This window comes from Brachyistius frenatus, unplaced genomic scaffold (assembly GCF_029030835.1).
Source record: "Brachyistius frenatus isolate BFR_SWC_R1_liver_20210118 unplaced genomic scaffold, ASM2903083v1 Contig_251, whole genome shotgun sequence".
NCBI classification, from domain to species: Eukaryota; Metazoa; Chordata; class Actinopteri; family Embiotocidae; genus Brachyistius; species Brachyistius frenatus.
Genome location: NW_027210850.1, coordinates 360,751 through 381,989, shown reverse-complemented (window position 1 = coordinate 381,989; position 21,239 = coordinate 360,751). Strand labels below are relative to the sequence as shown.

The 21,239-nt window shown below is 43.3% G+C and overlaps 2 protein-coding genes and 1 long non-coding RNA gene across 3 annotated transcripts; all 3 read right to left on the bottom strand.

Moving 5' to 3' along the window:
• Window positions 1-3,143: 3,143 nt before the first annotated feature.
• wfikkn2a (info WAP, follistatin/kazal, immunoglobulin, kunitz and netrin domain containing 2a) lies at window positions 3,144-6,676 on the bottom strand. The gene is made up of 3 exons (XM_069720803.1): window positions 6,462-6,676; window positions 5,354-5,670; window positions 3,144-5,149 (listed from the first exon to the last, which is right to left on the bottom strand). The coding sequence occupies exons 1-3, from the start codon at window positions 6,672-6,674 to the stop codon at window positions 3,949-3,951; spliced, it is 1,731 nt and encodes a 576-aa protein (XP_069576904.1). The 5' UTR covers window positions 6,675-6,676; the 3' UTR covers window positions 3,144-3,948.
• A 5,540-nt stretch (window positions 6,677-12,216) lies between these two features.
• On the bottom strand, window positions 12,217-13,585 carry LOC138634141 (uncharacterized). Its single transcript, XR_011311939.1, has 2 exons — window positions 13,129-13,585; window positions 12,217-12,806 (listed from the first exon to the last, which is right to left on the bottom strand). It is a non-coding gene; the product is annotated as an uncharacterized lncRNA (long non-coding RNA).
• A 577-nt stretch (window positions 13,586-14,162) lies between these two features.
• On the bottom strand, window positions 14,163-20,791 carry ankrd40 (ankyrin repeat domain 40). Its single transcript, XM_069720802.1, has 6 exons — window positions 20,566-20,791; window positions 20,232-20,386; window positions 18,968-19,116; window positions 18,084-18,731; window positions 17,188-17,369; window positions 14,163-16,114 (listed from the first exon to the last, which is right to left on the bottom strand). The coding sequence occupies exons 2-6, from the start codon at window positions 20,363-20,365 to the stop codon at window positions 15,971-15,973; spliced, it is 1,257 nt and encodes a 418-aa protein (XP_069576903.1). The 5' UTR covers window positions 20,366-20,386; window positions 20,566-20,791; the 3' UTR covers window positions 14,163-15,970.
• Window positions 20,792-21,239: the final 448 nt, after the last annotated feature.

The following is a 21,239-nucleotide window of genomic DNA, read 5'->3' as shown; positions in this document are numbered from 1 at the left end:
CACACACACACACACACACACACACACACACACACACACACACACACACACACACACACACACACACACACCATACCATTTGCTCTTTTATGTCCTTTCCTTCTCCTCTTTCCAGTCTCTTCACCTTTCTTCGATTGCCCTCTCTTTCCTTCCCCCTCCTGTGCTTGTATCTGTCCTCATCATTCCTGTATTCACTTTTCCTTTTGTATTTACCAGTCAGACATTTACAGAGCTCATGTTCAGCACACACCCTCCTTCACTCGTCTTCGATGATTTAAAAAAAAAAAAAAAGGGATAAACATTACTGCTATTGCCTAATGTAAAGGATTTATGGGAGAAATTCAAGCTTGTACATTGATGTTCCAACATGAAATGACCTCATGTGGCTTTAAAGATTGCTTCTCCTACTTCTCATCACCTACTTAATGCTAACAACTTATACACTGTACTCATACTGCATGCTTGTGTGTCTACATGCATGCAGTAATTTATAGAGTGTGAAGTCAGCCTGCTGCTTTTCCACATTTTACCCCGATAATTTATGACTTTCTATCTATTCTTACCCATCTGACAAATTTGAGTCCACACACATACCAGCTTTGCTCTGGAGAGCTGCTATTGACACTGTGTGTGTCTGAGTTTGTGTGTAGCGGTGTGTGTGTGCACATCAAGTACTAGCATGCACCCAGATTTACCAGACCATCTGGCGGACTGCTTGTGCATTCATTCATAGGGCGAGTGACGCACTTTGTGTGTGTGTGTGTGTGTGTGTGTGTGTGTGTGTGTGTGTGTGTGTGTGGTGGGAATTGGGAAATCACAATAAAATCAGCCGTGGAGCCAGGATACTGAAAATATGTATAGATCTAGCTTACTTATTTTGTCTGTATAAAAATCTGTCTTTATACTGATTTGTTTGAATGCTTTGCTCACTTCATGCAGAATATTCTCTTTGATATTTATACGCAGAACAAATAGCAAGAAATGACAACTTTGAATCCACATATTAAATCCTGTCTTAAATGTGCTTGGACAACTTTACAGATTCTAATTCAAGTTACCTGCTGGGTTTGATGTTGTGCTGCCACCCAGTGGCCAACTTCATTGCTTGCATACAAATCAATGGTGTAGTTTTCCTTAAAAAAAGGCCAGTTTATTGAGGATAATACATACAACAACCACAGCTCTACTCCCATAAAACAACATACATACTTTAAGATACGCCATGCTGTCAGTTCTGATTACATTTAATTTAGATTTCTTTATTATAGTTCAGTATATTTGTGGGTAGAGAATATTAATTTATCCTGTCCTTTATGCTGTATATAGGAAGCAGAGGGGAATGCAAGTTGAAATGATGCTATATGAAGTAGGTCAAGCTCCCTGCATTTCATTTTCAGTCCATCATGTTTTCTCTTGAGCAATATTTTTCTCCATTTTAATATTTTTCTTTACTAACTGCACGTTACCCAGTACAAAAATATCACAGTGAACTGAACTTAACCGAGTTTGCATTGTTTTCCTTTATCAAGGTAGACTTTCCCTTCCTCGTTTCATTACACTAAGTAAATTATTTGAAAAAGGAAAGTATGCTATGAATTAAACAAAAAGTGAACTTTGATAATTCATTTTCCATAACTAATGACCACATATTGATAGAATCTTCTCTCTTTGTTATGAATAATGGCATCGTTTTTATGTGGAGTAATTCACTACAGCAGTTTGATTTTTGAATTATTGTTTCTGTACGTGATGTAGTATAACTTTGATTATATGAAACGATGAAAACTTTTTATTGCAAGTTTCTTTAAGTTATAGGCAGCAGTTGGTTGTGCAAACACAATATGCCAAACCCGGGTTGATTTCCGAAACAAGACATCCGATGTAAAATGTACATTAACAGTATTTGCATCTTGCAAGAAAGTAAATCACTGAGCACCTTTCTCTAATGATACTGTGTCACTGAGGGCATTGTGCCCCCACCCCCTTTGTACCTGTGGCTGTCTGGCTTATTATTATGGTCTGTCTGGCAGGCTGCCTGGCTGGTGGTCTCTCAGTGAACTTGATACTGAAATCAGCAGCCTACTGTGATGTGTAGAACATCAAGGAGGCTGCGTGGGGCTCAGTCTGGAGCTCCACCAGTCACTAAACACTTGTCAACAGTTCTGATGAAAGTGGTCTTTTCCTTGGTGGCCTCTTTTTCATTAGCGGGGTCAGAGGTTGCCGCCCAAGGCTGGCTGGCTGTTGGTGTAAGCGGGCAGACAGTTAAAGAAGAGGCTGTAGGGGGAAAGCATTCGGTGGCTAGTTGGCTCCTCACATTTCGGTTCATCTATGTCCTTCTGGTCCAAGTGACTAATTCTGTACTTAATTCTGTATCCCACACCTCTAGCATTTGTCAACCCTGATTTGATCCTTACCTGACACAGTCACTGTTTGCACTATAGTCTCATGCAAGTTTAATTTCCATTTAGACATTCTTGAGATGGATTGTTTGTTAATGGAGATAATTAGAGCATGAAGCTCCATTCACGGGTTACTTTCCCCTCTTCACACTTCACTTTTTACTCCCCTATTCCTCTATCTGTTCTCTATTATGTCCCCTAAACACAGATGTGGCCAAGAGAGTGAGTGAACTAGAGAGAATCAGCCAACATCCCTCTCCTCCTCCTCCTCCTCCTCTTCCCCTTAACCCCGGCCTCTTGCACATGAAAGGGGCCGCACAAGGCCAATGGATGGCCAGTGGGGTGTGTGCTATGCAAGGGCCCCAGACCCAGACACAACACAACACACAGCTCTGCGGGCCACCACAGCTGGGCTGGAATGTGACCTGCTTCAGATTTTAATGCCAGACTAGGCCCTCTGTGTGTGTGTGTGTGTGTGTGTGTGTGTGTGTGTGTGTGTGTGTGTGTGTGTGTGTGTGTGTGTGTGTGTGTGTGTGTGTGTGTGTGTGTGTGTGTGTGTGTGTGTGTGTGTGTGTGGGTGAGTGGGTGAGTGAACTACGCGAGGAAGGAGGAGGACATGGATGAAGGGATGTCAACCACAGAACAACATGCACTGCCCACCGGACCTCTTCGACAAACTCTGTCTGGTATTTTTCCTACAGCAGTGGAAAACAGCATAACAAACTCAAAAAGCAAGGAATATTTTCAAAATCATCTTTATTCATTTAGCATCATATTCCATAAAAGTTTGAATGAACACTAATAAAGGCTATCATAGATACAATAATAATAAAAAAAAAGAATTAGATTCACAGATACATTCTGCCTACGTATCCACTGGCCATTCACAGCCCTACAAGAAACAGATCAAGAAAAATAAATATGTCCACATATATATTCTGTAATGTAAATGAAAACTTATCAAAATAGGTTCCACAATAAAAAAATCGAACCAAAGAGCTTATTTGATTCTGGTAGATAAACTGAGGCTTCACATTGCATTATAGTGAGCTGAAGAGCTCGGGACAGATGTTACACAACGTCAACTGTGAGATACCCATCAAAACATCAAAGTAAATATACTAATCATATAAGAATATACTGCTATGCGGATGATATTAGTGTATTCAAGATAATATTTGGACAGAAAAACAATTAAATACTTTGTACAAGGTAAATGCTTGTGACTGTTAATATGCTGCTTGCTTTTTCCAGACAGTGTACCCCAGGAGTGGACACCAAACTCTCTACACTTAATTCTAAAGAAAAGAAAGCTAAGGACAGATGAAAAGATAATGAAAAAACTACTGATGTAAAATGATAACATTCTTCTGAGATCTGGTGAGGGATATGAAAATGAGGAGGGAAGAAAGCATCCAACGTTACAGATAAGTTACTAGTTTTGTGTTTACTGGCAGTCAGTCTGACTGTTGAGGTCACTGGAGCTTGGAGTAATCTGAAAATGACACACTAAAACTGACTTGCAGTGAACACGAGGCTCTAAGAGACCCTACTGGACGGCAGAGAAATCTTTGAGGAAATCACAGGTTTTCTTGTGGATGACCTCTCGCAGCTTCCTGATTCTGCGACTGCTGGAGGAGCCTACGAAGCTGTCGGGCTGCAGGACGGCCATCCCGTTGTGAACGTCCCCCATGATGAGGAGCTGCCCGTCGGCTGTAGTGATATTGGGGCAGGGGCAGTTCCAGTCCATGTTCTGAAGAGTCACCTCCAACGGTTCTTTGCCAAAGAACCTCAGACCCATCTTCTCATCCTTCAAGATCTCCTCCACCGTCACCAAAGCATGGCCCGACTCTTGCTCCTCCGTCAGCTCAGTCACACGGCCAAGGATCACAAAGTCACTCTTGCAGAAGCTGGTGACCATCTTGCCTCGAGGTTTGCAGATCTTGCAGTTGTGGTTCTTCGGAAAGGGACACATCTCTTCGCAGGCCTCCTTGGACTCAAAGTTGTTCTCGTTGCTGCCGCAGCCTCCGTACACAAAGGACTGGCACTTTTTCAGAGTGCTGCTGTACGCCCAGCGAGGCTCGTAGGCCTTGCAGGGCCCTTGGAGGCTCGGGAGGCTGCAGGGAGCCGACAGCTCTCCTCCACAGGACAGCATGCAGGTTTCATAGGTGTCAAAGTGGTTTCTGTTTTTATTGCACTGACTGTAGGTGAAGGTGAAGCAGTTGTTCCTCTTTGGTTCATAGTACCAGCTCATGCTCTCCTCTCCGCAGTCATCTGTGTCTGGACTCTTGAGACACTCCGCAGCAGGAAAAGGCAGGTTGGTGCTGTTCCCTGATGCATTTTTACCTTTCGGTTCTCTCTTGATCACAACCAATGGGAAGTGCGACGACACGCTTCCTCCAACGTTCCTGGCTGTGCACGTATAGATGCCAGCATCCTGAAGCTGTGCATTGTATATAACCAGCTGTCCAATGTTAGTGACCACGACGTTCCCTCGGACATGATTGGGTCTCATTACGGTGTTCTCTTTGCCTTTCAGTTGTTTCTCCCAGGTGATTTCCGGATGAGGCTTCCCGGACACCTCACACAGGAAGGTGGCTGTCTCCCCCACAAAAACAGCCTGTCGGGTGGGTCCGTTGAGTATGGCAGGGAGCTGGATGTCAGTTGGGAGGGTGGTCTGGAGGGCAGTAGTTGGATGGAAGGTGGTCTCCACAGGCATTGGACTGGTGTTCGGCCAGGTCAGGTGGTACCTGTAGGTAAGTCAAATAGGACAGTAAATCAGTCAGAGCCGTGATGTCAAAAACTTTTCTTTCATTACAATTTTGATATACAGACAGAGTACATTTGTTTTATACAACCAGAAAATGTTCTAAATTTTGAAGACTGAAGCAAGACAACTTTACCTCGTTACACCAAAAACAAAAAGTAGAGATCTAAAATACTTAACATGTTACCTGCAGGTGACCTCAGAGATAGAGATACCCTTGGAACAGGCCTCTGCATCCATGTAGCACTTGTTATAATACGTCATGCCGTCGGATGCGCACGTGAAGTGGGGTTCTCTCTCACAGCGGTCCCGACACTTACAAACAGGCTGTCCGTCCCAGATGTCACACTCGGACCCCTGCTGGGAGCACATGAACTTGTCGCAGGTGGCTCCCTTTGGCATTCCAATGGGGCCCTTGTTGCCCTTCACGTCTATGTAGCGTGCTGCCACACAGCTCTTGTTTCCGCATACATTGGGGCAGCACTTCTCAAATGTCTCACAGTCCTGAAGTTTGGACAAAGAAAGGAAATCTTTCGTACAGCATACCAGAATATCTGTGCAGTGAATTGAAATGTGTGAAACGGACAAAAAAAAGTCCGTTTTTGGTGCTTGGTGAAATCATTTAAATATTACCTACAGATTTCATTGGAATTCATTTATTTCGTGAGGTCCCTTTGAATGCATATTTCTTTTGTTTTGGATCAGTTTTGGACAACATCCGATAGCATAAATAAAAACTTAAATTTGAAGGGATTCATTTTGGTTTTAAATCTAACCCTCATCATACCTACAATACCTAAAAGCACCAAGATTATTTAAGTTATTTTTCTTGTTTTTATTTTAACAGGCAGTAACTCCTTTACAGAGATGGGATGGGTGGGAAGTGACAAATGGCAATTTAGCTGTTAGTCTAGACAGAACAGATCAGACATTTTCCAGTTCTGTTTCCTGATGCTTTTTGGACAGACAATGTAAATGTCAGAGCATCATATAGGTATTATGTTGTGCCTTACTTGTTTTTCAGCCTTGAAAGCTCTAACTTCACTTTTCAGTAATACCCACAATCATATGTAGTAGTCTACTTTAAGACTCTGAAATACAGTAATCAGTACATGTTCTTTAATCAAATACATCCCCCCACCCCCTAGTTTTTAAGGTATTGTAGTACAGCCTATTTGTCTAAAGTTCCTCCTATAACCTTGACAGCTTGTACACTTACACGCCGTTTCTACAGTAAAAGCTTCACATTTCACGAGCAGCGGCAGTAGCCTGCGGTCACTGTCAGGGGAACTCACCTGGTCAGATTCGCACTCGCGCATGCAGGTGCTCATAGCATCCACCCACAGGTTGGGGTTCAGGTCATTCGGGCACAGACCTGCGTGCGAGTACACCACTTTCGCCACAGACATAGGCATGGCTCGCACGCGGCAGCTGCCCATATAAAGGAGTACGGTGTAACATTGTCCCACAAGAAACCAAATCCATCGGGGAAACAGCATCCACCACATATCCGGCGCGTAACACAGCGGACACTTAACTGTTAAAAAAAAAAAAAAAAAAAATCCAACGGGTTTAACTCGACTTCAAAGCTTTGAAAAAGGTCTTTAAACTATATTAAGTCGCGTGATTAACTTTTAAAACTCTGGAATCAGATGCAGCATGAAAAATAGCAACAAACAGTCGCTTGCCAGACCGGTCCCGATCTGGAGAGCTGTCCAGGTTAGTGGCTCTAATAGTAGCAGGAGATTAGGGCTGTGGTGCATGTGCAAACCCCCTTAAGGTCTAGCTACATGAATTACAGTGGCCTGTCTACTTGGACAGCAAATCCCAGTTGAGTTACAGTTGTGATCAACTTAATTAAAGAAAAAAAAAAAAAAGTTCACCAGCAGTTTGCAGCTGCTGTTTCATAGAGGACTGGCGAGACACCTGTGCGTAATGCGCTGGCTTCTTAACCCTTAGCATGCAATGTCGGTGCAAAGGGAAAGGATAGTAAATAAACTGTACATATGTGTTCATGAATAAAACACTAAGAATTATATATTCACACAAAAATAGGTGTAAGATTATTTACTGATTAGAATAATATAGTAATAGTAGTAATAACATCTCAAACAATAGTTGTCATTTTCGACATAACTATTCTTTTTCTTTATCAATTTCTTATAGTGCCTTGTTATGTCCACATTTGGACATGACTGTGTGACACATTAATATGCGTTATGCGGCACGATAATAAGCAGTGAACATTGGAAAATCTCTCCTACACATCTGAACACACGTCAATCTCCAGAAGATGGCACCAAATTCACTGCAGTTCATCTGATCTTTGTTGTTTGTAGATTCTGCTCTGCAGATTTGACTTCTGCACAGTGTACCAAATAGTGGCCGCTTCATTTAATCAACTTCAGTAGATGTAAAAGGGAGAGGTGGTTGCATTATTTATCACAGGCTATATGGTTTAAGGCTTTTCATTCTTATTTGTTCGCTGTACAATCTGGATACTAGCTGAAACCCTCTATCCTCCTTGTACATCTTCTAGAACTAGCCACAAGTAGTTAAGAGTAAATATGACCTCATTGATGTATTAATTGACTTGTGGTTGACTCTATTGTCCACATGTGATGTCACATTCAGTATTCAGTAGATCTAATCTGATCACATTATTTTGTATTTTTTTATTGCTTAGTTGATCTTATGTTCAAGTCCCTTTTTGTTGTTTTTATTCTGTTTAGTTATGTTTGGCATTTTGGTCAACCTCTGTTGTGTTTAAATGTGCTATATAGATACATCTGACTTGACTAAATTTGATGAGACTAATCAGCCGTTCGCAGTTAATGTCTCAGTCCATGACAGAGTTGGAAATATTACAGTTTGCAAACAAATGCCAGTTGTAAGATGTGGATAAGATGTCCATCAGCAATGAAACACTGAGTTAAAAAAGACAATGGTGTTCAACATTTTTGCCATTTCATTCAAAGACTTGTAGTGGAATTACTGCAGATAGGAAAAACTTTAAGCAGAGCATATTGCTGTCTGCAATGTAAATACTTCAGCCTCATCCGGCCGCTATCACAATATTGACAAGTAGTACAGACAGCTTGAAATCATGCTTTGAAAAAACGGTATTGTTCCCCAAAAAGCAATTCCAAGAAGTGTTGCAGAAGAAAAAGGCTTCAAAACAAAGAAGCTGGAAGCCTGTTCGACATTAACGGAACCAGAAGAGAGAAGATTCTGCTCGTTTCCAACCAAACAGTGACACAGCATTTAAGTTTTTGCAAACGCGAAAAAGCAGATCTGTATATATCTTCAGAAGAACAAAAGATTTAGAATTTGAATAGCTTTGCTAATTTTGTGTGTGCGTGTGTGCGAGAGAGAAAGAGAAAGAGAGTGCATGATTGTGGGTATAGAGCCTATACTTCCCAAGCCGAGGCCCTGCTGAGCCCAAAGAGGCCCAGTGCTCTCCAGGCCAAACCCTGTTGTCCCAGTCTGGTCTGTGAGCCTCTCTGACGGCACTTTATACACACAGGCAGGACTCATATACATGCATGCACATAAAAACGATGTAAAAATACATGTGGTAAACACAGATTTTTTTTTTTAGCTGGTGATAATTTGGATTTGTTAAAGAAAGTGGAAACACACACACACACACACACACACACACACGCGTGCATATATATGAGTGTAATTGCACACAAATGCACAAACACAGTCAAGCTGTGTTTTCACTGTCTGCTCACCCACTCGCCCCCTCAGGGCTTCCACCCCTAACCTTCACCCTTCAAGACCCTGCATTCCCAGCATAGTCAACACTGGGGCTACAGGGCATGTCACATATTGAATAAAAACCACACGTAGGACCACATGCAGGGCGCTCCGACGCTCTATCTACCTTCAGCACATGCGCCGTCTGAGAGCAGACCTTGACTTTGACCTTCTCTGAGACCCCCTCCATGTTTCTGGGACCAGTTCTAAGCAGCTTTGCACCTTGCGTGACATTTTCATTTATGTTCATTTCCAGTGTTCCCACAATCTGGAGATTTATGGTTGAAACGTCATTATAAAGCTTCTCCGGGCCCATACTTTTCTGTACTTGCATCATGATCATGTGAATCTCACCGACACAAACAGAAATCACAACCTGCGATATTTGATATTTGGCAGAAGAACTAACCATAACCTCCTTAAAACAGAATTTTTTTTTTTATTAAGGTTTGGTTGAGTGTCTTATGTCAGCATGTATAGATGTGATATCAATCCACCACTTTTAAAACTCTGCACTTGGTCAGATCATTTTTGCACAATGCATCGGAACCTTTTATCCCATTCGTTAACATTTTAGTAAAAGCAAAACTCCAGTATATGCAATGATTTAGTATTTTTAGTGCACCTGAGAAGAGAACAGGAAGGAGGTTGCGCAGCACTGTCTGCCAAATGAAGATAAATTGAATTTTGATTAACACGTTTGACACTGTGATTTTCCACCCAGACTTCATCTAAAGACACCGACTGGGAAAAGACTTTGTCAGTGGTTTCTTGGCTTAGTGGGCTTAGTGGGCTTGGTTGCCTTCCTCAGGGCGTCGCCCCCCCCCCCCCCCTTTATATGCTAGAAGAAATTTTTTTATGGGCTTCGGAAGAGTGCTTGACAGCCTGAGGAGGCTATGACTTTATCTGTCTCGCAGGTCCTGATCAATGTCACATGGGACCAGTTAGTGTGGTACACCACAATACATATCTTCAAGAATCCTGACATTTCTTTTCCTGTAGGTTTGGATTTTTATTTGAAGGGATCGGAAACAGTTGCCAGGGCAACCTGTGGAAATTCCAGACATAACTGTTCCCGAGAAATATTCCAGCACTTAATGCCACAAAACAGCAAGTTGTTGTTTTTGAATCGTTTTTTTTTTTTATTATTTTTTTTATGGATTAAACTGTTGTACATTTTAGTTCACAACTGGACTCTCTGTGGTTTACAGTGTCATGCATGCATTTGTGTTGTAAATAACTAACACTGTATATTGGCTTTGTGCATTATGCCTATTAGAGAAGGGCACAAATTGCACCAAGGGCCATAGTCCAAGTACATCGACCGCAGCATGTACCTGCGAGTAACGTCGCCTTCGGCCTCCATTTCCAAAATGCTCTTAGTGGTTCTGGACCACAGCGGATCCACAGCTTCTCCCGCCCATGATTAAGGCCTGGGAAGCTGGTTCAAAAACAATGAAGGTGTTATGACTGTTCAAACTAAGCTTATTATGAGTGTCTCATTCCAGAACAAAGGAGAGAGACACGTCCAGCCACAGCAGGGCCCTAAGCTGATCCCTCAGCCCCAGTCTAGAAGCACGACACAGCATGCCGATGGACAGACATGCAGGCAAACATACAGATGGCCATCCAATGAAATATACATATATATCCCGATAGCCACATACACTGATTTTTCCTTTATTTAGTACACACACACACACACACACACACACACACACACACACACACACACACACACACACACACACACACACACACACACACACACACACACACACACACACACACACTTACACATACACAACTTACTCACCCCCATTCTGCTAAGATTATGCAATATTTGTGATCTCCAGATTGCAGTGTCTGAACATCTGGTCACCACATGAGCGCTATTGTATTCATTTCACTAAAGAGGTTAAGGATTTCACAGATACAAGAGCGTGTCAGTGTGAACATAACTTAGGTGTTGTTTATGTTCTTTAAATCAGAGCGGGAACATAACAGAATGTTGAGCAAACGCAGGTCAAAAGTGAACGGACAGGCATGAAACAAAGCTATGATTGGATGGTGTAACAATAATTACTTTAAAAATATTGAACAATTTCAGAAATCCTTTTTTTTTATATATTTTTTTTTATAATAATGATAAGTCCACTCATGAGTGGTAATCAACTCACAGTTTAAATCAGCCATAAACCAATCACTGAAATCTGTATCCAAGCAGCAATGATTGTGCCTAGAGGCCAGGATCCTCCTAGTAGCACCGGCAGATTAGTGGCATTACACTGGCAGGTATTGGCTCCTTAGTGGCACTGCGATGGAAACCTGCAGCACCACGGTGGCGTGTAGCGTCATGTCAGTGACACCTCTGTGGCACCTTATGGCAATCTGTGACAACTCAGTAGCAGGTAGTGGCATTTCAGTGGCACTTCAGTGCAAACCTGTAGTGGCAGGTAGTGACACATAAATGGCAGTTCAGTGGCAATCTTTGGTGTTTTCCCAGCAGGTGTAAATCTGTTTTAAGATAGTTTTTGAGCAATTACATTGTGCTTTTTTTTGTTCACTCTATGTAATTAAGTGCTCCAAGGAGGTTATGATTTTAAAAAAACAACAACCAAAAAAACCTCAAACCTTCCGCTTCATTATCAGTTAAATTGTTAACACAATTGCATAAATACATGTATTTACAGTTTTATTTACAAACTAATTTGTTTTTCACCTTTTGTCTTTGTTCACTACATCGTGACATCTAACAGCCTTACTGGTTATCACATTTTTCATCATATGTACGTCATATTCTGCAGAAAGACACGTGACAACAACAAAAATCTGGCACCGTCACCGTTTTTAATTCCGAGGTTTCCACATAAGCAGGCAACACTTTTCTTGAAAACTTCAATTAGTCATGAGATTTAATAAAATTTGTTAAAAAAAAAAAATCACAGGCATCTTGGCATCCTGTTGTTATTCCCTAAAGTGGCATACTCGCTTGGACTGCAGTGTGAGGCTCGTTCATTGAATGCCAATATTTGCTCCTGTCCTCCCTCTAGTGGCTGTCAGCTGAAACACACGTGGCACTCAAAAGATAACGTGCAACCGAAGCCACACAATACAAGGTAAAACGGTCCCTTCAGTTTAAGTGTTGAATTAGCTAAACGGAAAAGAAGTCGGCTTAGACATTTAAACTCATGACACAAATGTTTGTACAATTGGTCAGATGTATTTACGCTTTTGTAAGACATGAGGCCCGTCGGAGAGGAAAAAAAGAGGGGAAAGATCAAGTCAGGTACCATGCTTTATCAAAGAACAGATACAGGTCTCCAGAACGAACAAAAAAAACACAATTCGAACAGTGCCTAAGATTATTTCTTTACAAGTACACAGGACGTACTGTATATAAAAATATTAGACTCTGAATGCATAGGTTAAGTCAAACTGCGTTCTGCTTTTTCTAGAACAATAAGCAACCCCACAAAAAAAAACATTTGTCATCTCCTTTTGTACAATAATCAAAGAAGATCCTAAAAAAAACAAACAATTGCAAACATGCTGCTCCCATTCACCCAGGGCAGGAAAATGAACAGGGTCGGGAGGTGGTCTTTTTTTTTTTCTCCCCCACATTGTCCCACTCCCTTTGTACACATGTGGCACAACTTCACCTCATAAAGCATTTAACATAGTTGGAAACATTTAAAAAAAAAAAAGAAAAAAAAAAGCACTCGTGGTAGTCCTTTCTGCTCAAAACAAACTCTCTTGTAACCCATTCTTCTCCCCTCACGTTGCACTTCAACAATAGCGCCTCGGCACCTCCCGTCCCGCTGTTGGGGACTCTTGCGCGACAGTCGACGTTTTGGCGCAAAGAACAGGCCCAGCTGGTTAGAAATATGTACAAATTAATAAAAAATAGATCGTATAACGTACAAATACAGTAAGAGCTTCAGGTATACAATTGAACAGGAAACACACTGCGTAAGAAACATTTTTGATTGTAGGACACGCGTCGTGTCCACCTACTGCGCTGTTGAAAAGAAGTGAGCCCCAGCGTTGACCTTTTAAAGGAATATTACGTGTTGATGAAAGCAGCGTAATGTGTTGTTGTACAGGTGTTGTTCTTCCCGCTCGGCGGCTGCAGGGTCGCCGGCCGGAGCCCGTGTCCCTCCCCTCCCCCCCCTCCGACGTTCTCGGGCCCCCTACCCGCGTTTGTCTCCCGGTGCGGGAAGGCGGTGGCTAGATTGCCCTTACTGGGCCGTTGAACCCCAGAAACGGTTCCTCCTCCACACCCGCAGCCAGTAGCTTTTGCCAAGTTCTTTTAAATGGCTCTCTGCAGGCTCGCTCCGGTCACACCAGCGGCGCACGCACAGCGGTTTTGGATCGCTGATTTGCCCACAAAGCCCCCCCCCCCTCCCCCCAAGTATCCAACGTCCACCGGGTGAACGTTCACCGTCCAGCCAGCATTGTTGCACTCTGCTGCGCGCTGCTTGGTGTTCCCTCGATAACGAGGACCTCGCTGGCAGCTGTGGACCACATCGCAATGTCTGGTCTGAGCGTTGTGTGTGTTTTGGAACGCTCGGCTGCTTGCCAAAGGTCGACGCGTATTTCCCATTCCCCTTTCCAGGAGTGATGAGCCGAGATGTTGCCCTTTCACGGACAGACCAAACCCCCCCCCCCCCCCCCCCAAAAAAAACAACTTCAGGTGTTGTTTGTATGCTGTCTAAAGCGAGGAGGGAACGTACAAAAAAAACAACAACAACAACAACAACCTCTTTTGGTTATTTCAGTTCATCCAACGCTGGCTTGCTGTGCAAATGCGGGTCAAAAGTGAACAAGAGGCCAGAGAGGAAACTGCAGCTGGATGGCGCAACAAACACTTCAACAATTTCAACAACAAAAAAATAAAAATGCTTTCCTCAGGGGCCGCTGTGTAAGACCTCCTCTGCGTTTCTTCATCCGTTGCTGAGCATGTTGAGTTTGTGCTCAACCTCCTCCCCCCCCACCACCTCAGAGAGTCACGCTTCAAGATGCTGATGTTCGTTGGGCCGGCCCCAGTCCTCTTGGCTTTCCACCTTCGGCCACTTGATCTTGCTGCACCTTTCCATCCGTTTTGGGCCGGCGACTGGTTGCGTGTTTTGAAGGAGGGCTTGATGTGCTTGTCGCTCCGGGGGATTGCCTCCATATCTTGATAATGAAATAACATTGCCATCTAACACAACATGGCTGTGCCACTTCACAATAGTTAAACGATTTATTTTTTTTGCCATTCGTGTTAATAGTCATCTTGTCAGTACAGTCTCCATTTAAGATCTCTAATTAAGCTACCAAATAGAAAACATTGACAAAAAAATATTATTATTTTTTTTTAAATAAAAAAATTAAGATACTACTAGCAGTAGACTGGCCTTGACAACCAAACTGAAGACATTAAGATTGATATTCGGAGTTCTCCTCAGATGTTACCTTGAAAAACAATGAGATCGAGTCACCGCATGTACAGCCACAGGTTTGATCTGAGGTGACAAAGTGCAACAGAGAGAAAAAAAAATAAAACATCGGAATAATGTGGATTAACGTTGGAGAAAAAAAAAGGAAGCATTGAATCATAAAACTAAGATCGCGTGTCCTTTGCGATCTCATTTTTCTTTCCTTTTAGTTTGGTTTTTTTTGGTGGGGAAGTCTGCGTTCTTTTCTGAAGCAGCGATAGTTTGTTCTGCAGTTTGTATCCTTGCTGGCTAGATTTTTTTTTTTTTTTTTTTGGTTTTGATTCTAATCAAAGTTGAACAGAATGACAGCCACTGAAAACAGAAGGCTCAACTTAGGAAAAGCTGAAGTGGGAGCCTCGAACGAAACCTTTGCTGGGACTCCAGACTTGTCACTCTAAAGTGCAAACGCGAGGTCTCGCTCTATTAGTAAGCATCAATAGAACTCAAAAAATGAAACATGAAATCTTCACAGTTGACAGTTAAGTGTTACGCCGACTCAAACGGAAAAACACACCCTGCAGAGCAGAAGTGATGATGCATTGTAGAAATGAAAAAAAAATAAAAAAATATATATATATATATTCCTGCTTTAAGTTGCCGCACTTTTATCTCTAATGATATAATTACGTTTTTGTGTTACATGAAAAACCCACAAAAGACAGCTATTCGAAACATAATGGATTATTCCTTTACCACAGTGTACGACTGAATGATTTAAATATGTATGGTAACAAGTACTCCAACTGAAATGTGTCCGTCTTTGTGGATATATAGATTAAAGCATACTGTATGTGGTCCGCCAATAAAAAGTACTATTAGTCCAAAGATTACCGAGATCTCACCTGGTGTAAAATCAACTCTTAAGAACGAGGCCAAGAACAGAAACCCTCTGCAGGAAAGACACTAAGGTTTTATGCCTCCAGCATGTATGAAAGTGTGGAGACAAGTGAGAATATCTGATGCCACTCTGAAGGTCAATTCGCTAGAAATCCAAGTTGCTGTGTGCAAGTCCACTGTGCTGCAACTTGTCCTGTCCTGTGGACTGATGATAATCTTATCAGTTATGTAAATACTTCCTGTCGTCCTCTCGCTCTTGGTCCTCTCAGACCGTTTTCCCTCCGTGACCGTAGTCCAGTATAGAAATGTGTCCATATAAGGCTATTGCAGAATCCCATTCAAGTCTAGCCCGTGAGGAAGACAAGCCGATGTCCTCCCCTCTCTGTTGTCCCGCTGGAGCCTTGGCCCAAAGTGCAGCGAGAGGAGAGAAAGGGATAAAGAGAGGGAGAGAGGGGGGCCCGAATGCACATAATCGAGGACACCATGCATCAGTGATCGCTTAGAGCTGGTTGGTATACTAAAGCGGCGAGAAGGGGGGGGCGGGAAGGACAGGAGGAGGACAATAGCTACAGTTGAAAAAACAAATCCCAGTTAGGAAATTGGCAAAACACCAAAGCCAAACAAAGCTAACAAGGGACCCGGGCGGGCAACTAGTTGCGGTTGCTTGAGGGTAGCTACAGAAGCCCATCCGACGCAGGGAGACCTCAGGTGTTGTGGCAGCTCTAGTAGGTGAGGCGGGAGGCCTTCATGTTGTAGCAGGGTCTGTCTGTGAGGCCCCCGGCTCCAGAGAACAGCGACAGGCCCTCCGCTTTCTCCAACACAACCTCCAGCTCCTGAAAGTCCTGCAGCCGAGCCACGTCCTTGTCCTGGAGAGGAGAGGACAGGACAGGAGAGGAGATCACCTTTAAATCAACAACACAGTCTACAAGTGATGAAGAGGAAGAGAGCCTATTTTAAAGTGATTAATGACACAGAAACTACACACGGTGGAGCATTTTACAACACCGCCGACAAAAGCTCTCATTCCTCCTGTCGCTACTACCTAGGCATCGAAGAGTGCGTGAAAAGGGCGGAGAAACTTGAGTGTTATGATGAGGTCAAAGGCTGAAATGATGAGCCCATAAAGTGAAAATGAATCGGCACCGTTTTATTATTGATCAAACACTCACTGATGCAGTGAATGCGTTTTTCTTGACATCTTGTAGTCTAAACAACGAATCAAAAAGTAACTGACACAATGCTCAAAAGTCAAAAATGAACCATTAGTTGCAGCCCAAAACCAAAAAGCTTCCATTTATAACGTGACCAGGCAGTACGCGTTTCATTCTTTGGAAGAAAGAGGAAACAAAATAGAGAGTAAACAAAATAGAGAGTAAACACAGGTTGGGGACAGTTTTAATGTGGAGTTAAGTGACTCCAAAGCAACCTAATTAGAGAGTTAGGGACCGTGTCACTTGTGTGAGTCAGAGAGAGAAGAAGGAAGAGACAGACTGCAGAACTCAATTGTTTAAATATATTAATAACATGAAAGGACCGGTGGCATTTCACTTAACTCACTTTCGTGACTAATTCTCTGAGCACGCAAAAGAGGCAATTCGACTTGTCGTGAAATTTGAGATGATTAGTGTTCATACAAATAATTGTCCTTTTCTATGATACTATTACAGAAGCATGCAGACAAATACCAGTGGTGGAGATTGATACTAAAGAAAAAAAAAAACCCTCTTGGCTCAATGAATACCTAGAAAACATACAGAAAATGATCAAGAGTGGGAAAACTTCCTATGAGCTGAAAGTTTGCCATTATGAGTTCCACTTTATTCATTTATTAAATGTGTGAGCTGCTGGAAACACACACGTTGGAGAAACAGTCCCCGGTGTGCACGTGATACTGCGGGACAACGTACACCCGTGTAGTGTCTGAGCCTTCTTTCCTCACCTTTCTTAACATGGTGTTTGGCAGCTTTCGGATCTTCTCCACGTGCTCTGCACTGATGTCCAACTCGCGGCAACAGACTCTCAGAAGGGAGCGATAGGTGAGCTCCTGGCGGTCCAGCTCCACCTCAATGAAGTCGTTCTCTCGTGCGTTGGGATTCTGGATCCGCACCTTCAGTACCAACTCTGGAGGGAAGAACCACAACAATCATGTACTCGTTAAGCAGATGAAGACTCACTGATTTTACATATACCTATTTCATCCTTATGACACAAGGACGAGAAAAAAAAAATTAAAAAAAATTGCTGGTTTATGTTTTATACTTTGAGATCAGCTGAACTGTTGAAGATGTTTGTGTGTCTCTGCTACTGAGCCTTTTGACAGTCCAGACATCCTACCGAGTGACATTAGCGACCCTTTCTGGCTTGGCAAGTCGGGTGTCACCGCTCAAGACATGTTGTCGTGCATCTTATTGATCACTTGTCTGAAATGATCTCGCCACACAACCGTGACCAATGAGGGACAGAGCGGCAGAGTTTGTCAACAGGTTTTACACCCGAGAATTAAAGTAGCGGACTGTCTTGCGGGCGTTCAGCTGCGTGCTGTAAATGAACGGGGTCTCTGCCAGTGGCCTGGCAACCTCAAGGCAGTGGAGGAAGTCACTGCTCCCCGCGCATCGAGTTATGTGCTTGGAGTCCGTAACTCGCTGTAAAACCACGGGCTGTAGTTTTTACATGTCCGTTTATGTAGAGATTAAACAAACAAGACATAAATGAGTAAATAGAACATCTTGTGAATTAGTACATTTTTACGAATAAGTGGAATCTGTACTGTTGGACTGAGCCAGGAAAGTTTTTTTTTTTTTCTTCCTGCTGATTTGGTTTTTCAATTCAGCTCACCTTGTACATTGACAGGGAAGGTGCTGGTGAAGAAGAAAGGCTGGAAGGCTGGCATGGGCCCACTAGCCTGGCTGTAGCTCAGCTGCTGTGGGATTGACTGCTGCCTGCTCACAGTTGGGTTAGTGCTGGCCACCGGGGCTTGGACCTGGCTGCCACCGTTGCTGGCCAAGCTGGGGCAAGGTGAGGCCAACGGAGGCGAACACATGGTGCCGTTATGTGCCACTGCATGCGTATAGTCAGCATGGTTGACAAGGTGAGGCTCAATTGACACGTCCATGGGCACGGTGCAGTTGACAACAGTGTGATTGTGGGACGAGGCCGTGCTGGGCAACACGCCGTTTTGCTCAGACACAGGAATGAATTCCGCAGCCTGGGCCTGGCTATGGTTGACGGCGGGGTTTGGGGGGGGAGTGGGGCTGTCAGAGACCAGGCTCTGGGATTTCTGAGGCTCATGCGTTGGGGAACTGGAGGCGGAATCACTCTGCGTGTCTTCAGCGTGTTCTCCAGAACCGTTGTGTGTAAGGTGCTCGGCGAGGATGATTTCTGACTTGTTGTCCATCTTGGAATACATGAAGGGCGGGTTGGACAGGTAGTTGGGGATGATTGGCAACTCGGGCTCCTTGACGTCAGGCACTTCCTCCACCTCAACTGTGGCAATAAAGTGTGTAAAAAAACAAAAACAAAAAGAGACTTAAACACAAGTTTAAAACAATAACAAAGACAGCAGATATACTTCAACATCATTCAAGGTTAGAAGTAAACATGCTTATCAGAGTATGATGATAACGAGTATGATGATAGAGTATAATGATAAGGAGTATAATGATACAGAGTATAATGATGTGACACAAACAGGGAGCCAGTGAGATAAACGTGTACTTTACCTCCTAACAGTCGTTTGATCTCTGGCCTGGATGTGAGCTGCGAGGCCAGCTCATCCTTAGCCGTGAGGATTTCTTTGTCTGCTCCACAACTGAGTAAGTAGGACACTATGTGCTTATGGTTCCTCTTGCATGACCAGTGTAGGCATGTCCTGATGGGATTATTGGAGGGAGAAAAACACTTTGATGAACTAAAACAACCGCAACACATGCTGATGAAATGGTCAAGTCAAGAGATGACGCCAGAAAGCCACATTAACACGTTACATCCTGTCATCAAACAGGCAGCATCCCGAGCTGGGGCCGGACGACGCGGACAAAATCAAACACCTCCATATGGGACGATTGTTGGTTCTTTTAACAACAACAAAAACAAAAAAAAACAAAAAAAGATTTACACGATGAGATTTTTGATAAATTATCATCAGTCAGCCGGATAAAATAACCAAGTAATAACTATGATAATAACAACTAAAACAGTCAATTAAGTACAGAAAATGACATCACTTTACTGTAGTGCGTCCTTTAAAACCTGCAAAACAAGGTAATAATGCCATGTCACAACATTTTGATATCTGGTCTTATATCGTATCGTGATATGACAACATATCAACATGGCACCCAGCCCTAGTTAACCTCATACACCCTCTGAACTGCACGTGTTTTTGTGTGACTCTCGTGTACATAATGAAGGACATTATTATTATCAGAGACTCGCCAGACACGAGTACAATTTTAAACATAATGCCAATCATCTCACGTCAACATTTACGGGTAAACCCCAAGAAAGTGTCGCATTACTTGTGTGAAAACGTCGGAACATCGCGGTCACTTAATTATTAAAGATGACTTTAATTATTATTATTATTATTACTTTATAGTTGCGATATGATATTTGTTTTAAACAATGAACTGACCGACCGACTATTGGAAATGAGAGTAAGTCGCATGTCATATTTATACTTTACTCCACAGTCACTGCTCTTTATGTTGTTACGTGATAATACGTGTCACTTTAAACTTTTACACAATAATAATAACTGACAGGGCTTTAACCTTTTAGTTTGGGAGGTCGTGATTAAAGTGACAGAGGACTGGATAAATAGTTAACGAGCCCATTTTTTTTTTTTTTTAATCCGGGCGTCCTCCCGCTGAACTTTTTAAATGTTCGGCGCAAAACGACACGTTTCGTGGCGACGGCAGGAAAAACAAAACCAAACCAAAACAAAACAACCCCCTTGTCCCCGCTGATTGGAAACACACTCACCATCCATTGATTTCGTTCTGCGAGTTCACGTTCACTCCGCTCTCCACCAACGTCCGCACTTCGTCGATGTCCCCGATGGCGGACGCCTCTCTCAGCCGCTCCTGCAACTCTTTATCCAGCGAGATCGTGGACATTTTGGCGCAGACGGCTAGCGACTGTGAGAGATCATAAAGGCCTCGTCAGACTCGAGTCGCCGATACTATTCAACACCCCCCCCTCCTCCTTCTCCTTCTCCCTCCTCCGAGGACCGTCCTGCCCGACGGGGGGGGAAGAGGGGTCCGCTAGAAATAGAAATAGCCTCGGCTGCTAACATTAGCTGGCCGGCTAATCTCACCTGCTGGCTCGCTCGACGCGCTGCTGGCGAGATTCTTCCTTTTGGTGTTTCAAGCAAACAGCTCCGTCTAAATGTTGACTTCGCGTTCACGCAGCGAGTCCTGTCCTCGCCTTTTTACATCTGCTCTTACTGCGCGTTGGTAGCGCCACCGCCGGCACCCGCTACACCCATTCAATCCACCCCGGAGATACCGTCAAGTGTGCAGCCGAAAACACCCACCGCCTCATCGGGGTGGAGAGGAGAGGAGAGGAGAGGAGAGGGTGGAGGAGGGGGGGCATCTTTAGATGTGACAACAGTGAGCAAAATGTTAGTTCCCCTCTGAATAGTCCATGTTAAGCTCCACGTTTTTTTTTTTTGTGTGTCAGTTAACCTCACCTAAAATATAATGGCATTATCCGTTCAATCCAAGTTTATCACCATTCAGTACAAACTGTGACAAATACAAGTTTAAACTGCTGTCATCAGCTCACACGTGTTGCAGGGTTATCAGTCCCTGAGTGTTAGCCGATTGTCCACTCCAGAAAATTGTTAGAACAGTTAATCACCAGTATTCATTGCGATGTCGTTTGCAATATGAACGACAAGTGAAGTTGCACATAAATGCATTAATAACGTACGAATGTTATTATTGAATACAGTATACCATTGTACCTGCATTTCCTTTATATGACCAC